Raw genomic sequence first — 17,376 nt, forward strand, 5'->3', positions numbered from 1 at the left:
CAAAACATTACATCAGGAGTATGAACCTTCTCTTTGATCGCTGGTACCCACTAAGATATCCTTTCAACATACAGGTACTTCATGCCAGCTTGCAACTGACAGGCTTTCCCAACACACTTTCCTCTTCTTACTGCTGCTTTGTCTGCACTGGAACAGCCAAGAGTTTCCAGAGAGCCCACTCTGGGTTTCAGGTCATTGCCTGCTTCCTTTTTTTCCTTATTTGGCTTCTAATTTTTGGGGTTGGATTGGCAACTGAAAATGCCATACAGGGCTATAGCAGGACTGACAGAAAAAAGTTCCTTGGTGTATAATGTCAGGTCCTCCCTCTCTCCCACCTTTGCTGTTTTTCCAATAATAGATCCTATCTCTAGAGCAGCAGCAAAATAGAAAGGAAAGATGTTTTTGGAAGAATTCGCCATATAGTGTGGGAGCAACTGAAAATCTGAGTGGAGAAGTAGCCTTTCAGATTCTGTGGATTGTTTCCTTTTCTTACTGTTGAGCCCCATTTGGACTATGGGAAGGACAGAGACTTATTTAAATTATGGAATTCAGAAACACAAATGTAGGAAGGTCTGTCAAATGCCAGAAAACTTTCATCACCGATTGAGACTAATAGGGAATCATTACAGTGCAGGCATTACACTTGACCTATTGGTATTGTCACCAGACACTTAAAATGCATGAGCTCAATCTATTCTCGTGAAAAAAAAGGCAAACAATGTTAAGTGCTTCAGTCATTGAATTTCTGTAGTACTTCATTCAGAACATGCTGTCAAGGGAATGTCAACTTCATTAGAAATGGCTAAAATATTATCTTCTGAATTCCAATTCTAGAGCCAACTGTACTTAACGTAGTGTTTTATATTCCATTCTCCCAAGGTGAAACGCTTCAATGACTGAGCTTTTAGGATCCTGAACTTCAGAGCCACCACTGCAAACAGTATTATACATCTGAAGAGAAATAATTTCCTAGAGAATTATACAAAATTGGACCTCTGCCTCTGAAAGCAGATGGTAGAATATTCCATTTCAAGGACATAAAGACCATTAGGAATTGATGGGAAAGTGGAATTTGAAATACAAAAATCAGCGATCATCTTTTGAATGGATAAATGGCCTACACCTCAAAGTGGATGGGGGCACAATTACAACGTTTAAAAGACATTTGGATAAGTACATGAATAGGCAAGATTTGGAGAGGTATGGGGCCACGGGCAGGCAGGTGGGACTAGTTTAGTTTGGGATTATGGTTGGCACAGCCTAGTTGGACCAAAGGGTCTGTTTCCGCGCTGTATGATGCTATGTGCTGTATTAGATTATTTAAACGTAATGTTCATCTTTCTTCACGTGTTTCTAGAAATCCTTATCACAACATGCTCCAAAATCTGTAAAAAACTTTTATCTAGATTCTGGACAGCCTTGATTCTGTGAGCCTGCCTCACACAATCTCTTTGGATCCTAAATCTCCTCACCCACTCTCACCAGAAGGGATAGTAAAACCACCTCTCTAGTTTGCATTAACAATGGAAAGGATTTAAAGTTACCCTTTTTCTCCCTTGCAATCGGTACTTTGGATGCTGCAGCCTGAATGGGTCGGTGCTGGCTCCTTGTTCCAGTGACCACTGTAGAGCTGCCTTTATTACTGGAGACGTTACCTTTGACAGGACCCACCTGCAGCAGAACAAATAGTAAGCATTTTAAAAGTTGGTGCTTCAACACATTCAGATCCTCACAGCTAACAAAACATCCCCACATCAGCAAGCAACATATTATTTCTTTCCCTCAAATGTTATTTTTTGCAAAAGAATACATATTATGCAGATATACTAGCAAAAGAAAGCCAGAAAACACCCAAGTCAACCATAATCTATTGCGGACAGAATCATTTATGCTGCTGTAGCTCCGATTTCTGAAATCCTTACCTTTGTAGGAGCTGTGAATTTGGGTACACTGGGTGCCTTTGTCAGGAGCAGTTCTTGTTTTTTAGCCATTGATCTTGTCACTCTCAAATCAGAGCTAGAAGGCACTACATTCTACAAGGATAAAGAAAAGGAACAATGACAATTAGTATCTATGCTGATACAGAACAAAAAGTAGTATCTCAAATTAAGCAATATCATCTAAGGTGCATTCAAATCCTGTTCAATGACAGTAGATTATGGCCAAACTTCCACATCAACTCCATTTTCCTATCTTATACCAGTAGGAAGGGCCCAGGGTCTCTACTCAAATCTACTTCACTGCACTAGGATCACCTCATGTAACTTCAAAACTCCTCAGTACATTAGCTACAAATTACTGATATCTAATTAAAGGAAGCCTTTTTCTTTCCTTAATCATGTTTCCTGCAAAGAAAATGGTTTCAAGTATTCCAAGTCATTTTTTTTCCCACAACTACAATATTACAGATTCAGCACGAAGCTGCCTGATCCCTTGAATAAACTTCTTTGCATAATGAGTGGTCACATGTGACCCAACCACTCCATCATACAAATGTACAACTGCTGTTGTAATCACCCAGTTGCCATTCATCAAATCCTCTATTTTTCATCATTGACAGAAATTAAGATTTTTAGATCAGATTACTTACAGTGTGGAAACAGGCCCTTCGGCCCAACAAGTCCACACCGACCTGCCAAAGTGCAACCACCCAGACCCATTCCCCTATATTTACCCCTTCACCTAACACTACGGGCAATTTAGCGTGGCCAATTCATCTAACCTGCACATTTTTGGACTGTGGGAGGAAACCGGAGCTCTCAGAGGAAACCCACGCAGACACGGGGAGAATGTGCAAACTCCACACAGAGTCGCCTGAGGCGGGAATTGAACCCGGGTCTCTGGGGCAGCAGTACTAACCACTGTGCCACCCAGATTATATTCTCACAAAATCATTATAAACATTGTACCTGAGCTTTTGGTTTTATATTTTGTGACTGAAAGGGAGTTGCATCCGGTTTGTAAATGCCAACTTTGAAGATTTGTTTAGGTTTTGCACGCTCTGCTTTCAGTTTCCGCATTAGCTTCTCCTCCTTATAACGACGTAACATCTCTAGTCGCGTAATCTGTGATGGAACTGCTGTCTCAGAGGATTCTGCAATTGTGAAATACGATAGACATCCAAGTAATCAATTTTATGACACCACCATATCCAAATTCAGAAGACACCACAGCAGTAACCAATGACAGTAAGGAAATGTACACAAGGAGCGATGGAAAATGTATAAATAAGACTTACTACTTTCAGAAATACCAGTTTGCCACGGAGACCAAATAGTCATGGGCACAAAATAAAAACAGACGACACTTGAACATCATTGGTAAGTCAAGTAACCTGCTTGAAGTTTAGGGAGGTTTTACAAAGTGTCTATCGAGTTAAGTTTCTGAACTCAGTCATCACTCCATCAACAAGGTTCCTTCCCTTGTAGAATCAAGCTCTATCAGTGTCATTTGGGTTACCACTGCCCAAAAACTTCTGTACCAGCCAGAAATGTATTGTGACAACAAATGTATTTAGAGGCCAAGTAACTGAATTTCTACTATCCCAAAGTCTGAATAAGGCAAAACAATGGGAATATGGTTCATAAACAAAGATGTTTGCAGCTGAAACAATACTCAAAAGGAATTACACTATCATGCCAAAGCTACTTGCTTGATTAGTAACCAATCCACAAATGTTTACTCCCACCAACCATTGCAGCAACACGCACCTGCTCCTTTCACAACACCTTCCAAACCTGGGATTATAATCAGTTGAACGAATAATGATAACAAACCGCAAAGTTCTTCTTTAAACATCTATACACAATATATGTTGTGCAGCAGTTCAAGGCAGCCCACTTCAACATCACCCTCTACAGGGAAATTAGGGATGGACAATGAATGCTGACCTTGCCAGCAACATCCACATTAGAGATGTGCAACATGGAGCGGACCCTTTGGTCCAACTCATCCACACTGACCAAATATTCTAAACTAATCTAGTCCAGTTTGCCAGCATTTGACCTATCTCTCTAAACCCTTCCTATTCAGATACCCACCCAGATGCCTTTTAAATGTTGTAATTGTCCCAGCCTCCACCACCTCCTCTGGCAGCTCATTCCATACTTGCTGTGGAGGTGCCAGTGTTGGACAGTGGGCAAAGCTAAAAATCACATGACACCAGGTTATAGCCCAACAGGTTTATGTGGAAGTAAACTGAGACAATCCTTTACCCAAAATTTCTTTCTCATGAAAAAGATTGTTTGACATGCAAACAATTAATGCAACTCAGATGTGACTGGGGGCATAGCCCAGCACTGGCAGGCATCAATTCCATTTCCTTGCTCATAGTAATCACAGGTGGGTCTGCTGTTCAGTAATTTTTATTAATACTATGAAAATGTCATTAAATTCATGATCCAAAAAATTCCAAAGTCTGAAAGACAGCTGGTCCCGAGGGTTTTGGATAAAGGATTGTCTACCTGTACAAGCTTTCAGAGTGTTGTTCTTTAGTCCGGTAGCGAGTGGAGTAGGATCATAGAATACAAACTTTATAGCAAGCGATCATAGTGTCACACACTGATGGGATACATTGAACAAACCTAGATTGCTGTTAAGGTTTTCACCTTTTAAAATGTACTGCAGGTTTCGATTAATTAATATGGGAAATCCCAGCACTTCTTTCAAGTTACATTCCCAAGATAACTTGAGGTTTTATATACTTAAAAAAAAGTCAACCACATTGCTGTGGGTCTAGAGTCTCTTATAGGTTAGACCACGTAGGGATGGCAGTTTCCCTTCTCAAAGGACATTAGTGAAGAAGATGAGTTTTCCCAACAAGTGACAATATTTTCATGATCATCATTAGACACTTAATTCCAGATTTGAGTGCATGGTGCTGAAAAAACATAGGTGGTCAGGCAGCATCCGAGGAGTAGGAGAATTGACATTTTGGATACAAACGCTTAGATGCTTATTGAATTTAAATTCTACCATCTACTGTGATGGGATTTGAAACCATGTCCCCAGGACTTTATCTGGGTTTCTGGATTAACAGTTGAGCGATAATGCTACTAAACCGTCATTTCCCTGATAGGATATTGGTAAGACCCCTTCTGGAGTACTGTGCCCAGTTCTGGTCATCCTGTTATAGAAAGGATAAGTTGAAGAAGATTCAGAAGATATTTACAAGGATGTTGTCAGGTATGGAAGGTTTGAATTATAAGGAGGGGCTGGGACATTTTTTCCAGTGTTGGGGGTGACCTTATAGGGGTTTATAAAATAATGAGGGTGATAGATAAGGTGAATGGCAGGAGTATTTTCCCAACAATGAAGGATTTCAAGACGAGAGTGCACATTTTTAAGGAGAGAGAGGAGGGAGATTTAAAAAAAACAGACATGGGGGAGTGATTTTGTCTTAAAAGCAGATGGTGGTACATATGTGAAATGAATTTCTTGGAGGAGTGGTGAAAAAGGAATTTAGATAAGCTCATGAATAGGAAAGGTTTGGCAGGATATGAGTCAGGAGCAGGCAGGCAGTACTAATTTATGATGTGACAGCCACCTGATGAAGGAGCAGTGTCTCTGAAAGCTTGTGCTTCCAAGTAAACCTGCCGGACAATACCCTGGTGTTGTGTGATTTTTAATTAGGACTAGCTTGGTTAGGTATTACATTGGGCATAGACTGGCTGTACTGAAGGGTTGGCTTCAGTATGGTATAAGTAAGGTCAGAAGTCACAGGGCATCAGGTTACAGTCCAACAGGTTGATTGGAAACCACAAGCTTTGGAAGCGCTGCCAGTTTATCAGGCGGAGTCTAATGAAGGAGGAGCACTTGGAAAGATTGTGATTTCCAATAAACAGGTTGGACTGTAACCTATTGTGATGTGACTTCAAAGCTGATCCACCTCAAGCCCGACACCAGCACCTCCACATCCGAACTCCCTGTCTCCCACACATTATTCCCCAAACCCCTCCACATTTGCCCCACAACATCCCCACCTGCCCCTTTCCCACTTCCCAACCATCCTCCCCCATATTTTCCCCACAATATCCCCATCTCCCCCCTTCCACATCCCAACCATCCTCCCCCACAATATCCCCATCTCCCCCCCCTTCCACTTCCCAACCATCCTCCCCCACAATATCCCCATCTCCCCCCCCTTCCACTTCCCAACCATCCTCCCCCACAATATCCCCATCTCCCCCCCCTTCCACTTCCCAACCATCCTCCCCCATATTTTCCCATCTCCCCCCCTTCCACTTCCCAACCATCCTCCCCCATATTTTCCCCACAATATCCCGATCTCCCCCCTTCCACTTCCAAACTATCCTCCCCACCCCCATCTTCCTCAGGTTGTCCCCATCTCTCTCTTCCACCCCGCCCCCCCAACCCCTTCCCAATCATTCTCCACCCGCCCCCACCCCCTCCTCACTCCACTCCACCGCCCCCAGTCTCCTCCTCCTCACTCACTGGGCGGCCGCGGCTCTTCGGCCTCCCCCTCCTCCTGCAGGGCCAGCAGCGGGAGGGCGTCGAAGCGCCGGCTCTTGCGGAGCTGCCGGTCGCGGTTCTCCTTCTGGCTGCGGGCTCGGCTCTGGGCCTGCTTTACCCGGAGCGCCTCCACTCCCCGAGACGCCGCCGCCTTGTAGCGCTCGCTGAAGCGGTTGTGCCCCAGCTCCATGATGGCGGGCCGGAGGAAGGGTCAGCAACAACAACAACAAAACACCGGGACGTTCCTGAAAGATCAAGCCGCGGCCGCGAGCCTCCAACGTTCAAAATACTCCGCGCGCCCGTTGATTGGACCAGACCCCAGCGACCGTTAAATTCGAATCTTTATTATTAACATTTCCGATTGGCTACCCCGACGCCGTCGCCTGTGGGCAGCGTCCAATCACATGGCGGTCTTTCACAACTCTCCATTTCCATTGGTTCGTCTCACCGGCTGCACCCAACGTCCAATCTCCCGTATGAGACGTCCCTTCGCATTGGTTGATTTGTGTGGGTGGCCGCTGGCGTAATATCCAATCCGCTTACACTCTGCGCGGCACGCCGGCGCTCATTGGACGACCTGGTGCCTTTACGTCACGCAAGCAAAGTTGGTGTCCAAGCTAAAGGACACAGGTTCTGATTGGTCGAATTTAAGGCGGTAGATTCTAATTTCAAAGAGTCTTCTGGTAACTCAAGAGGGAAGATTGTCTTGGACATACAGAAATCCTATTTATAGCTTTTCCTTCCACTTAAATAAGACTTTATATTTGCATTATTACTTTTTGTCCTTAAAGGTTGTAGATTTGCTTTTCTCTCAATGACACTGGGACAAGTACTATGGAGGCACTTTGTCCAGTTGGAATGTCAGTTGGTTTATTCTTTGTTCTTGACAGTTAGATATTAATTCTAGGGTACATATTGACTCAGAAGCATCCTTTACTCTTCAAATAGTACCGTGAAGACTCTTGCATTCAACTGAGCAGACAGACAATGGCTTTGGGTTGAAGATTGATCTGAAAGACAGCACTTTTGACAATGCCACGTTATCCACCTCAGCGAATGACCACGTTTTCAATGTCATGTCAACCCAGATTATATTTTCAAACCCTGGGAGCGTGGCAGGAAAGCACAAACCTGAACTCAGGATACGCTTGTCAATATTCAGCAAAAGTTGTTGACAAACCTGTGACTGCGTGTCTCAGATAATATTCTTCCATAGAATCAATTATTACTGAAAGAAATCACATTATCAAATCCATCATCTCATTGCTGCTTGAGGGTTCTTGCTACATGTATAGTTACCAGTTCATTTTACAAAACCGAAAGATACTTGCAAGTATGTAAAGTCGTTTGGGCCATCTTTGTTCATGGAATTGAACACCTGATGACTGCCTCAACTTATTTCTTGCGTGGGTGTTTTCTTGATTGCATGATCTCTTATTTCTACCACAATGCCTGGACAACAGGTTGGATCGCAAGATTTTGTTTATTATTCTGAGCTACCTTAGGTCTTGACAGTTGCTTGACAGCCCAACAGTTGGCCAGATAACCAATACTGAAGAGAATTGTAACAAGTTACAACAGGACATAAGGAAAAGGCAAACCATTGACAAATTGTATTCAGCACATAACAAAGGTAAGGATATTTTGATAGGAAGACTGTGAATTTCACAATATTTGAATGGTGCAAGTCTATGTAGGGTCTCAGTACAAATGAGTCAATCACCACAAATTAGTGTGACTATTTAAATAAAGGAAGTTCAACATCATTTCCAGAGGATAGAGTGGAAAAATGGACAAGTTTGTTACTAAACTTGCATTAGACCTTGGTTAGATCACAGTGAGACAACATACTGTTTTGGACATCATATTATAAGGAGAATATAAAGGTATCAGAGAGGGTGCAGACAAGTTTTACAAGAATAAAACCAGATTTGCATGAGTATTAGGAAAGGATTGTTAGGTTGAGTCTATTTAGAGCAAAGACAGATAGGTTACATAAAAGAGATCTTTAAAATAATTCAAGGTTTTTGATGAAACAAAATTCTCTTTTGAGAACAAGCACAGTTGAAAGCCATTGATATACGATGGTCACCAATAAATCCAATGAGGGATTCAGGAGAAACTGCTCTACCCAAAGTGTGGTGGGAACGTGGAACTTACTACCACTGTGAGTGATTGAAGAGAATATTAAGGGGAGACTAGGCAACCATATGAATGAGAGAGGGATAGAGTGCTATGAGTGTAGATATGGATGAGGAAGAATGGGAGGAGGCTTAAGTGGAACATAAAATCTAGATTAGAATGGTGCTGGAAAAGCACAGCAGGTCAGCAGCATCTGAGGAGCAGGAAAATCGACGTTTCGGGTAAATGCCCTTCATCAGGAATAGAGGCAGGATGCCTGCAGAGTGGAGAGTTAAATGAGAGGGGGGTGGGGGTGGGGGTGGGGATGGGGAGAAAGTAGCATAGAGTACAATAGGTGAATGGGGGTGGGGATGGAGGTTTCCTCTACACTGGGGAGACTGGATGCCTCCTGGCAGAGCGCTTTAGGGAACATCTCCGAGACACCCGCAACAATCAACCCCACCGCCCTGTGGTCCAACATTTCAACTCCCCCTCCCACTCTGCCAAGGTTATGCAGGTCCTGGGCCTCCTCCACTGCCGCTCCCTCACCACCTGACGCCTGGAGAAAGATCGCCTCATCTTCTGCCTCAGAACATTTCAACCCCAAGGCATCAAGATGGATTTCACCAGTTTCCTAAGTTCTCCTTCCCCCACCTCACCCCAGCTCCAGCCTTCCAGCTCAGCACTGCCCTCATGACCTGTCCTACCTGCCTATCTTCCTTTCCATCTATCCACTCCACCCTCCTCTCTGACCTATCACCTCCATCCCCACCCCCATTCATCTATTGTACTCTATGCTACTTTCTCCCCATTCCCATCCTCACCCCCCCTCTCATTTATCTCTCCACTCTACAGGCACCTTGCCTCTATTCCTGATGAAGGGCTTTTGGCCGAAACATCGATTTTCCTGCTCCTTGGATGTTGCCTGACCTGCTGTGCTTTTCCAGCACTACTCTAATCTAGACTCTGGCTTTGAGCATCTGCACTCCTCGTTTTTAGCTTGTTTTTACCTACTTAAGTGGAACATAAAGACTGGAATGGACTGGTTGGGTCAAATGGCCTGTTTTTATGCTACAACAAGCCTTTCTTACTTGAAGTACACCCTACCTGTCAAGGGACTGGTACAATACATTCTAGGAGAAAGTGAGGACTGCAGATGCTGGAGAACAGAGCTGAAAATGTGTTGCTGGAAAAGTGCAGCAGGTCAGGCAGCATCCAAGGAGCAGGAGAATCGACATTTCGGGCATGAGCCCTTCTTCAGGAATGAGAAGGGCTCATGCCCGAAACGTCAATTCTCCTGCTCCTTGGATGCTGCCTGACCGCTGCGCTTTTCCAGCAACACATTTTCAGCACTCATACAATATATCAAAAGTCTCCTCAATTTGCCTGTAGCCTGGCAAAATGTTGTGTTGGGATTGCAGCTTTGACATAGTCCAGCTGCAAATCTAAGGAGCCTGCAGTGTGCATAGGTTCTAGAAACATTTGATTGCTCCTCAACAGCACTGTAAACATCTCCTGTCGTACAACACCTGTCATCTGTGAGCTCCAATTCTGTGTTCTTATGAATCCCTGGTTTTAATTCTTCCACCATTGGTGTTTCCAGCTTCAGCTTCCCAGACTCTGCCTACTCCTCCCTACACTTCTCTGCCTCTCTATCTTGCTTCCTTCTATTAAGAGACTCCTTAAAACCTACCTCTTCCACTCACCGAAGTTTGGGCCAATTTGCTCCAATGCCAAAATTGTAATGCTCCTGTGAAGCATCTTGGGATGTTTTGCAAAATAATGGTGCTATGAAAAAACAAGTTGCTGTTGAAAATAATGCAGGGTAAGGAGAAGGTTTGGGGATGAGAGTGCAAATTAATTCAGAGCTGTTCTGTCTCTCGTGTGCCCTTCCTTCCTGGAAAAGTCCTCACAGTCCAATTTGTGAGGCTGTCCCTTTGATTTAAGAGACACATCTCAGAAATCAAAATATGTCACCAAGATTATAAAGCTGGGCCTATGGCTACTCCAACGAAGACAAGGATGAGATTGGAAGAGCACAGCAAGTCAGACAGCCTTCGGAGGTGGAGAAATCTGACACTTTGGGTATAGCCCTTCTTTAGGCAAGGACGCTCTCTGGGTGGTCCAAAACCCGTTGATCTTCCAGCTGAAGGAGTTGACCCCGACTGAGTGTTGCAGACTGGCACATTCCAAGGTCCAGGACTACGTGTTGAGGGACGCGCTGAAGCTTGGGGCAGCTGCCGCCAAGGCGCGGTGGGGAAAGACCACCATTTAACATCTGCCTACCTAAAGAAGATCAGGGGGCCCATGCAGTCATTTGGGCTCTGCTGAACGCCTCAGCTCAATAAATGGGCATAGGAGCGAGAAATGCACAGACCTGTATATAATAACGATAATTCTGAGCTGTGTATGTAAAGGTTGACATATGTATGGCATTACCTAATGTACAGTGCATCAAATTATTTTATGATTATTTTACGCATAAAGTATATTTTTGAAATAAAAAAAATCTGACACTTTGGGTATAGCCCTTCTTTAGGCAAGACCCAGATTCACAGCTTTGGGAAAACCCTGGAAATCCAAAATGCACTATGGCAGCTAAAATGCAAGATGTCTCACGAGATAAGCATTCAATGTACAGATCATTCTTTTATAGTATGCATTTCGTCAATGCAAATTCACCATAATGCAATTGATGAATTGGGGATGCTGTTTCTAAAGCATGAACTTTTAAAACGTGTATTCGCTGTAACCGCGCAAGAATGCAACTATTACATTACAGAAGAACTAACTGTAGTGTTGAGTAAGGGCGAAAGTGAAGACTGCAGATGGTGGAAATCAGAGTCTAGATTAGAGTAGTGATGGAAAAGCATAGCAGGTCAGGCAGCATCCGAGGAGCAGAAAAATCGACGTTTCGGGCAAAAGCCCTTCATCAGGAATGAGGCCATTAGTGTAGTATTAAGTAAGTTAACTCATGAAATAGCATGCTTATTTGAAGCTTGCTCATAAAAAAAGGTAGGTTCTTTATTCGATTAATAGCAAGGTCAATATCTTACCTTGCCAAGATACTTTGATCAAAAAAAACAGAGTGACTGACACAGAAAGGTTGGACACCCTACCCCACATTGATACAAGATTTCTCCATGATGTATTTGGATGAGAAGACCCGAGGTGGCTATATATACATCATACAGCAGATGGTGCTATTGTCTTACTCTTGAGCAAAAACAAATGTTTTTTGTTAACATTGGCTCAGAAATTCTGATGGCCTGATAGTTGTTTTGACAGCTTTTTAATTTTTTTAAAAAATCATTCATGGCATGTCAGTATCACCTGCATTTATTGCATTTTTTAAATTGCTTCTTGATCTGAGTGGCTTGCTAGGATCACTTCCAAAGGACAGTTAAAGGTCAAGCTCATTGCTGTGGATTCACAGTCATACAAAGGTCAGACCAGGTAAAGCACACCAGATTGCCCTTCCTGAAAGAATGAGTGAACCAGATGGGTTTTACAACAACCAGCAATGGCTGCTATTAGGCTGGCTTTTTATTCCAGATTTTAAGAACAGGAGTAGGCCACCTGGCCCCTCAAGCCTGCTCCACCACTTAATAAAATCATGGCTGATATTTTCACGGGCTCAGCTCTACTTACCCCCCCTGTCACCCTAACCCTTAATTCCTTGACTGTTCAAAAATCTATCATTGCCTTAAAAACATTCAACAAGGTAACCTTAACTGCTTCACTGGGCAGGGAATTCCACAGATTCACAACCCTTTGGGAGAAGAAGTTCCTCCTCAACTTAGTCCTAAATCTCCCCCTTATTTTTATTGAATTCAAATTTCTCCATCTACCATGATAGGATTATGAATCCATCTTTCCAGATCGTTAGCCTGGTGTTTTAGATTATTCGTCCATTGACATGACCCCGATGACATTGCCTCTCTATGTAGAAGAATAAATTACTTATAGCTTTATTTAAATGTATAAAGCAGTAGTCGTTGCAAAGCAGACATCTTGTGGTCATAATCCAGGAACCTTAGAGAGTATAGGTCTTTTTTGGCTCGAATCCCTGGGAAAGAAAAGGCAGCTTCTGTGGCCTGAACAAGCTATGACCTATATGATACTAACTGTAAAACTGTAACTCCATTTATTTCCTATCAGCATGGCTTTTTATCATAACTGCACTTGTTACTGAAATGAGTAAATCCTGTATAGACTTCCTCATGATTTTGTTTTAAAAGACTATAATTTGAATAACTCTTTGGAGATGTTTCCTGTATGTTTATAGGACCTGTCCCCATGCATGATTAAAAGTAGATTGGTTTTGAACAAATAAATCATTTATCTGAGTCTTATTTTGGGTCAGTAAAACTTCAACATTTATTTTGAAGATCCCACTGAGATTGCTTGCTGTTGTTTAATTCTTTTTACTCCATAAATCACAACATTATATAAAATTATCTTTCCCAGTTCCAGATGGCCAATCAAATATTTCTTTCTAAATCAGATTTTAAACAAATAATCACCAGGTTTCTTAATAGACACAATATCTAATATCAGAGCAAAATGCATTCAATGAAGATGCAACAGTTGATTAAAATATACACCCAGTGATACAGAAATATAAATGTTTATCCCTCTAAATATCTCCAAAACACATACACATCAACACATTCTTCTCGAAAAGGAAGGAAGAGAATAGATTTCTTTCTGCAGAGATGCTTTTAAAAAAAAGACGCATTTTGGTCATCACAGTTATTCTTGAAGGCAAAAAGAATAAGATGGTAGAACTTTCCAATGTTTGTCATTGTGACATTCTGGCACATGTAGTCAAATCACTAATCATGCGCAGTTGTCTCTGGAATCATGGCAGTCACATCTTGCTTAGGAAAATACAAAATTAAAAAGTTCCTCCAGGCAACATTTCAGAAGAACAAAAGGTTTCACTTTGAATTGAACAATAAGGTTTTTTTTCAGAAATAGAAAAGACCTGGATGTAGGTTTGCTCCCTGAGCTGGAAGGTTCATTTTCAGACGTTTCGTCACCATACTAGGTAACATCTTCAGTGAGGCATGGTACATTGGGGAAACTGAGGAAAGGCTACAACAACGGATGAATGGGCACCGCACAACAATTAGCAGACAGGAGTGTTTCTTCCAGTTGGGGAACACTTCAGCGGTCCAGGAGGTTCAACCTCGGACATTCGGGTGACCATCCTCCAAGGCGGACTTTGGGACAGGCATCAGCGAAAAATGGCTGAGCAGAGGCTAATAGCTAAGTTCGGTATCCATAGGGAGGGCCTCAACCGGGACCTTGTATTCATGTCATATTACAGGTGACCACCATTGCACTATATATACACACATACACACGGACACACATATACACAGATGTGCACACAGACACCCACACACACACACCCATTCAGACACACACACACACCCACACTCACACATGCACCCCCTCACAGACTTAAGACACTCTACACTCACTACACACATACACTTTCTCACACTCACAACCCCCAACCCAGACAGGCATGCACACACAGACAGACAAAGACCCACATGCATACATATATTTTGTGGAGTGAATTTGTACTTGCAGGGTTACAGTGTACTTGGCTCAAAAACTGTATGCATTCATATAAAATTCCATTATCTCACTTTTTAGATTAGAATCAATCTAAACATCATGGCATAGACAGAGAACACAGGGGGCTAACAGCTTCAACATATTGTCTAGCTATCACCATTGTTAATTGCTAACCCGAGAATGCAACTTTTAAAAAAAAGATTTTGTGATTTACACATGAAAGAAATGAAATTATCATGGTATTCAAGCAGATGAAAGACTTAACAACCAATTTTTCAATGTATAATTTCAGTTACATCACACTGTAACCTTTTGCTATAAATTTTGTGTGTTAGGATTGAGCCCTCCACTACCACCTGATGAAGGACTGACACTTCAAAAGCTAGTGTGCTTCCAATTAAACCTGTTGGACTATAACCTGGTATTGTATGATTTTTAATTTTGTACATCCCAGTCAAAGACCGGCATCTCCAAATCATTACCTATTATGGTGCCGAAACATCTGAAAATGAACCTTCCAGCTCAGCGAGCAAGCCTGCGCCCAGAACCTCAACCTGAGCTACAAATCTTCTCAAAACTCGCTAATAGGAAAGACCAACTGGGTGGCCCCTCTCACAGGATTGTTGTTCCACGACTGATACCGAAGCCACTGTTAAAGCAGCCTTAGGAGATCTACACTAGATCCACGCTGTTTTTAATCAGTAAGGGGATCAAGGGTATGGGGAAAAGGCAGAAAATTGCTTCGAAGATTATCAGGTCAGCTGTGATCTCATTAAATGATTGATGGACCAAAGTACTTCTCAATGTTTTATGGTCTAAGTACTGCTCCTCCTGAGCTGAGTGGATTTCTCTCTGGTTTTCTTGTTTGGATGTATTGTAGCAGATCAGACTTGGAATTCTAGCTGAAAAAATTGCCAGCAGATAAGGGGTAAATCTTAAAATGGATTATCATAGATTGAATCTGTTCGCGAAGTAATTAGAAAATCTAAGCCATTGTTTTTGTTGTAGAGAAGCCAGTTCATTTTTTAAGTCAGCGTTTAACCATTTTACCTTGGATTTAATTTCTGTGCTTGTCCTAACTTTCAGGCTGCAATGGCATCATTAGTTGCGAACTGGAGTCTGGAATTTCGGAGAATGAGAAAGATCTCAGACACACCTGATTCTGAAGTGGCTTGATTGGGTAGACACTGAGATTATCCACCAAATATTTCCTAGTTACTGGACCTAATTTCTCTCCACAGATGCTGCCAGACCTGCTGAGCTTTTCCAGCAATTGTTTCTGATTTCTGACATCCGCAGTTCTTTTGGTTTTTACTTATTTAACAGGGAATCTAAAACAGGAGGTCACAGTCTCAGGATAAGAGGTCAATTATGTAGGACTGAGATAAAGATGAATTTCTTCCTTTAAAGAGTGGCAAATCTTTGTAATTCCCTATCTCAGAGGGTTATTAATGATCCATTGTCATGTCCACTTAAGGCTGGGATAGATAGGGTTTTGCTGTCTTGGGGAGACAAGAGATCAGGGAGATGGGCAGAATACCGGACTTGAGGCCCAAGATTAGTTGCATTCTTTACAAACTGTGTTTTTTCTACTTCTACTTTTATTTATTTAGTTTGAATACAGGAATCCTGAGTTAATAAAAAAGCATTATCAATCCCACCCAGTGTTCCTTCAGACCTGCTAAGGTGAAAACATATCAGTAGCCTAGTGGTTGCAAGTGTCAGTAATACAAAATTGCACTGGACTGCAACTTGGAAGATAAAGGCCTCAAGTATCTCTAAAATTAGCAAACACTTCCACAATTTCCTTGCCCTTGCTCAGTCTGTTAGTGAATATACTCCATTACTATACTTGGTGTGGCAATAATTTCCAAAGGAGCACCAACATATCCTCGCGAATGCAACAGTTTTACCTTTTAAATACAACATTTAGCTTTTGCAACTCTTGTTTTGTATTGCTAAGATAAAATTTTCAATACCCTCAAATCAATCTTAACCTCTGAACAGCCTGCCATGCTACTTACAGAAGTTCTATTTTTTTCCACTGGGTAAGGCATAGAATTCCTACAGTGTGGAAGCAGGCCATTTGGCCCATTGAGTCCGAACTGTCTTTCCGTAGAGCTTCCCACCCAGATCCAAATTGCCTACCCTATCCCTGTAACCTCACATTCCCATGGCTAATATCCCTGCATATCCCTGGATACAACGGACAATTTTACATCTAACTGCACATCTTTGGGCTGTGGGAATAAACCAGAACACCCAGAGGAAACCCATGCAGACATGGGGAGAATGTGCAAATTTCGCACAGACAGTAATTTGAGGGTCAAAATCGAACCCAGGCCCCTGATACTGTGAGGCAGCAGTGTTCTCCCCAATTTGATCTGATGCCTTTACCAGCCAGTTTTTATGAGGGTTTGCTTCGAGTCTCCAGCCTGGAAACAGGCCCTTCAGCCTAACTTGTCTATGCTCTCCAGTTTTCATTGTTAAATTAGTCCCATTTGCCTGCGTTTAATCCATATCCCTCTGTACCTATCCCAACCATGCACGTCTCTTAAATGACAAAATTGTACTTGCGTCCACCACTACCTCTAGCAACTCGTTCCAGAAACTCACCACTCTCAGTGTGAAAAATTGGCCCTCTGGACCCTTTCGTACCTCTCCCCTCTCACCTCGAACCTATGCCCTCTAGTTTTAGACTCCATTTTACAGTGGCATTTATTAACATACTAGTGAGACAACTCATAATCAACTGCCATTATTGTGGTTTCTCTTATTATAGAAACTTTATGGTCTCCAGTTAGGACTGTATTCCCAGAGGGGCACTATATTTAAATTTGAGTATTGCTGAAGAAGGACCCATTTTCATTTTGTGCTCAGTTGCATGTAAAACCAAAGTAAATGGAAAACAACTTATCATGTGTATGAAAGTGCTGACTGATTGGCAAGAGGACTTTGATGAATAGAAGTGTTGCAATAGGGGATGCATCAGTAAATGTTGACTGACAATTAACTGTCAACCCTTGTTACATTTTAAACAAGCCATATTGACTCTGAATGGTGAAGGCATTGCACTGAGAATTAGTTAAATTCTTCCACAAGTATCACCTCTCTAAGGTTCTTCTTTAATCTTCATCGAACTGTACCATTTTTCAAATATCATTTTCTCTTTCTAGTACATTCCACAGG

The 17,376-nt window shown here is 42.3% G+C and overlaps 1 protein-coding gene across 2 annotated transcripts in view; it reads right to left on the minus strand.

The window, feature by feature from the left end:
- Positions 1-6,761, minus strand: part of dlgap5 (discs, large (Drosophila) homolog-associated protein 5) — a 45,427-nt gene extending 38,666 nt beyond the window's left edge. For both annotated transcript variants that reach the window (XM_060849301.1, XM_060849302.1), the window contains exons 1-4: positions 6,454-6,761; positions 2,910-3,094; positions 1,923-2,033; positions 1,545-1,671 (exon numbers count right to left, since the gene is read on the minus strand). In XM_060849301.1, the coding sequence (XP_060705284.1) occupies positions 1,545-1,671; positions 1,923-2,033; positions 2,910-3,094; positions 6,454-6,661 (631 nt within the window). In that variant the 5' untranslated portion in view covers positions 6,662-6,761. The remainder of the gene's footprint in view (positions 1-1,544; positions 1,672-1,922; positions 2,034-2,909; positions 3,095-6,453) is intronic.
- Between the last annotated feature and the right edge of the window lie 10,615 nt (positions 6,762-17,376).

This window comes from Hemiscyllium ocellatum, chromosome 33, assembly GCF_020745735.1.
Source record: "Hemiscyllium ocellatum isolate sHemOce1 chromosome 33, sHemOce1.pat.X.cur, whole genome shotgun sequence".
Classification (NCBI taxonomy): domain Eukaryota; kingdom Metazoa; phylum Chordata; class Chondrichthyes; order Orectolobiformes; family Hemiscylliidae; genus Hemiscyllium; species Hemiscyllium ocellatum.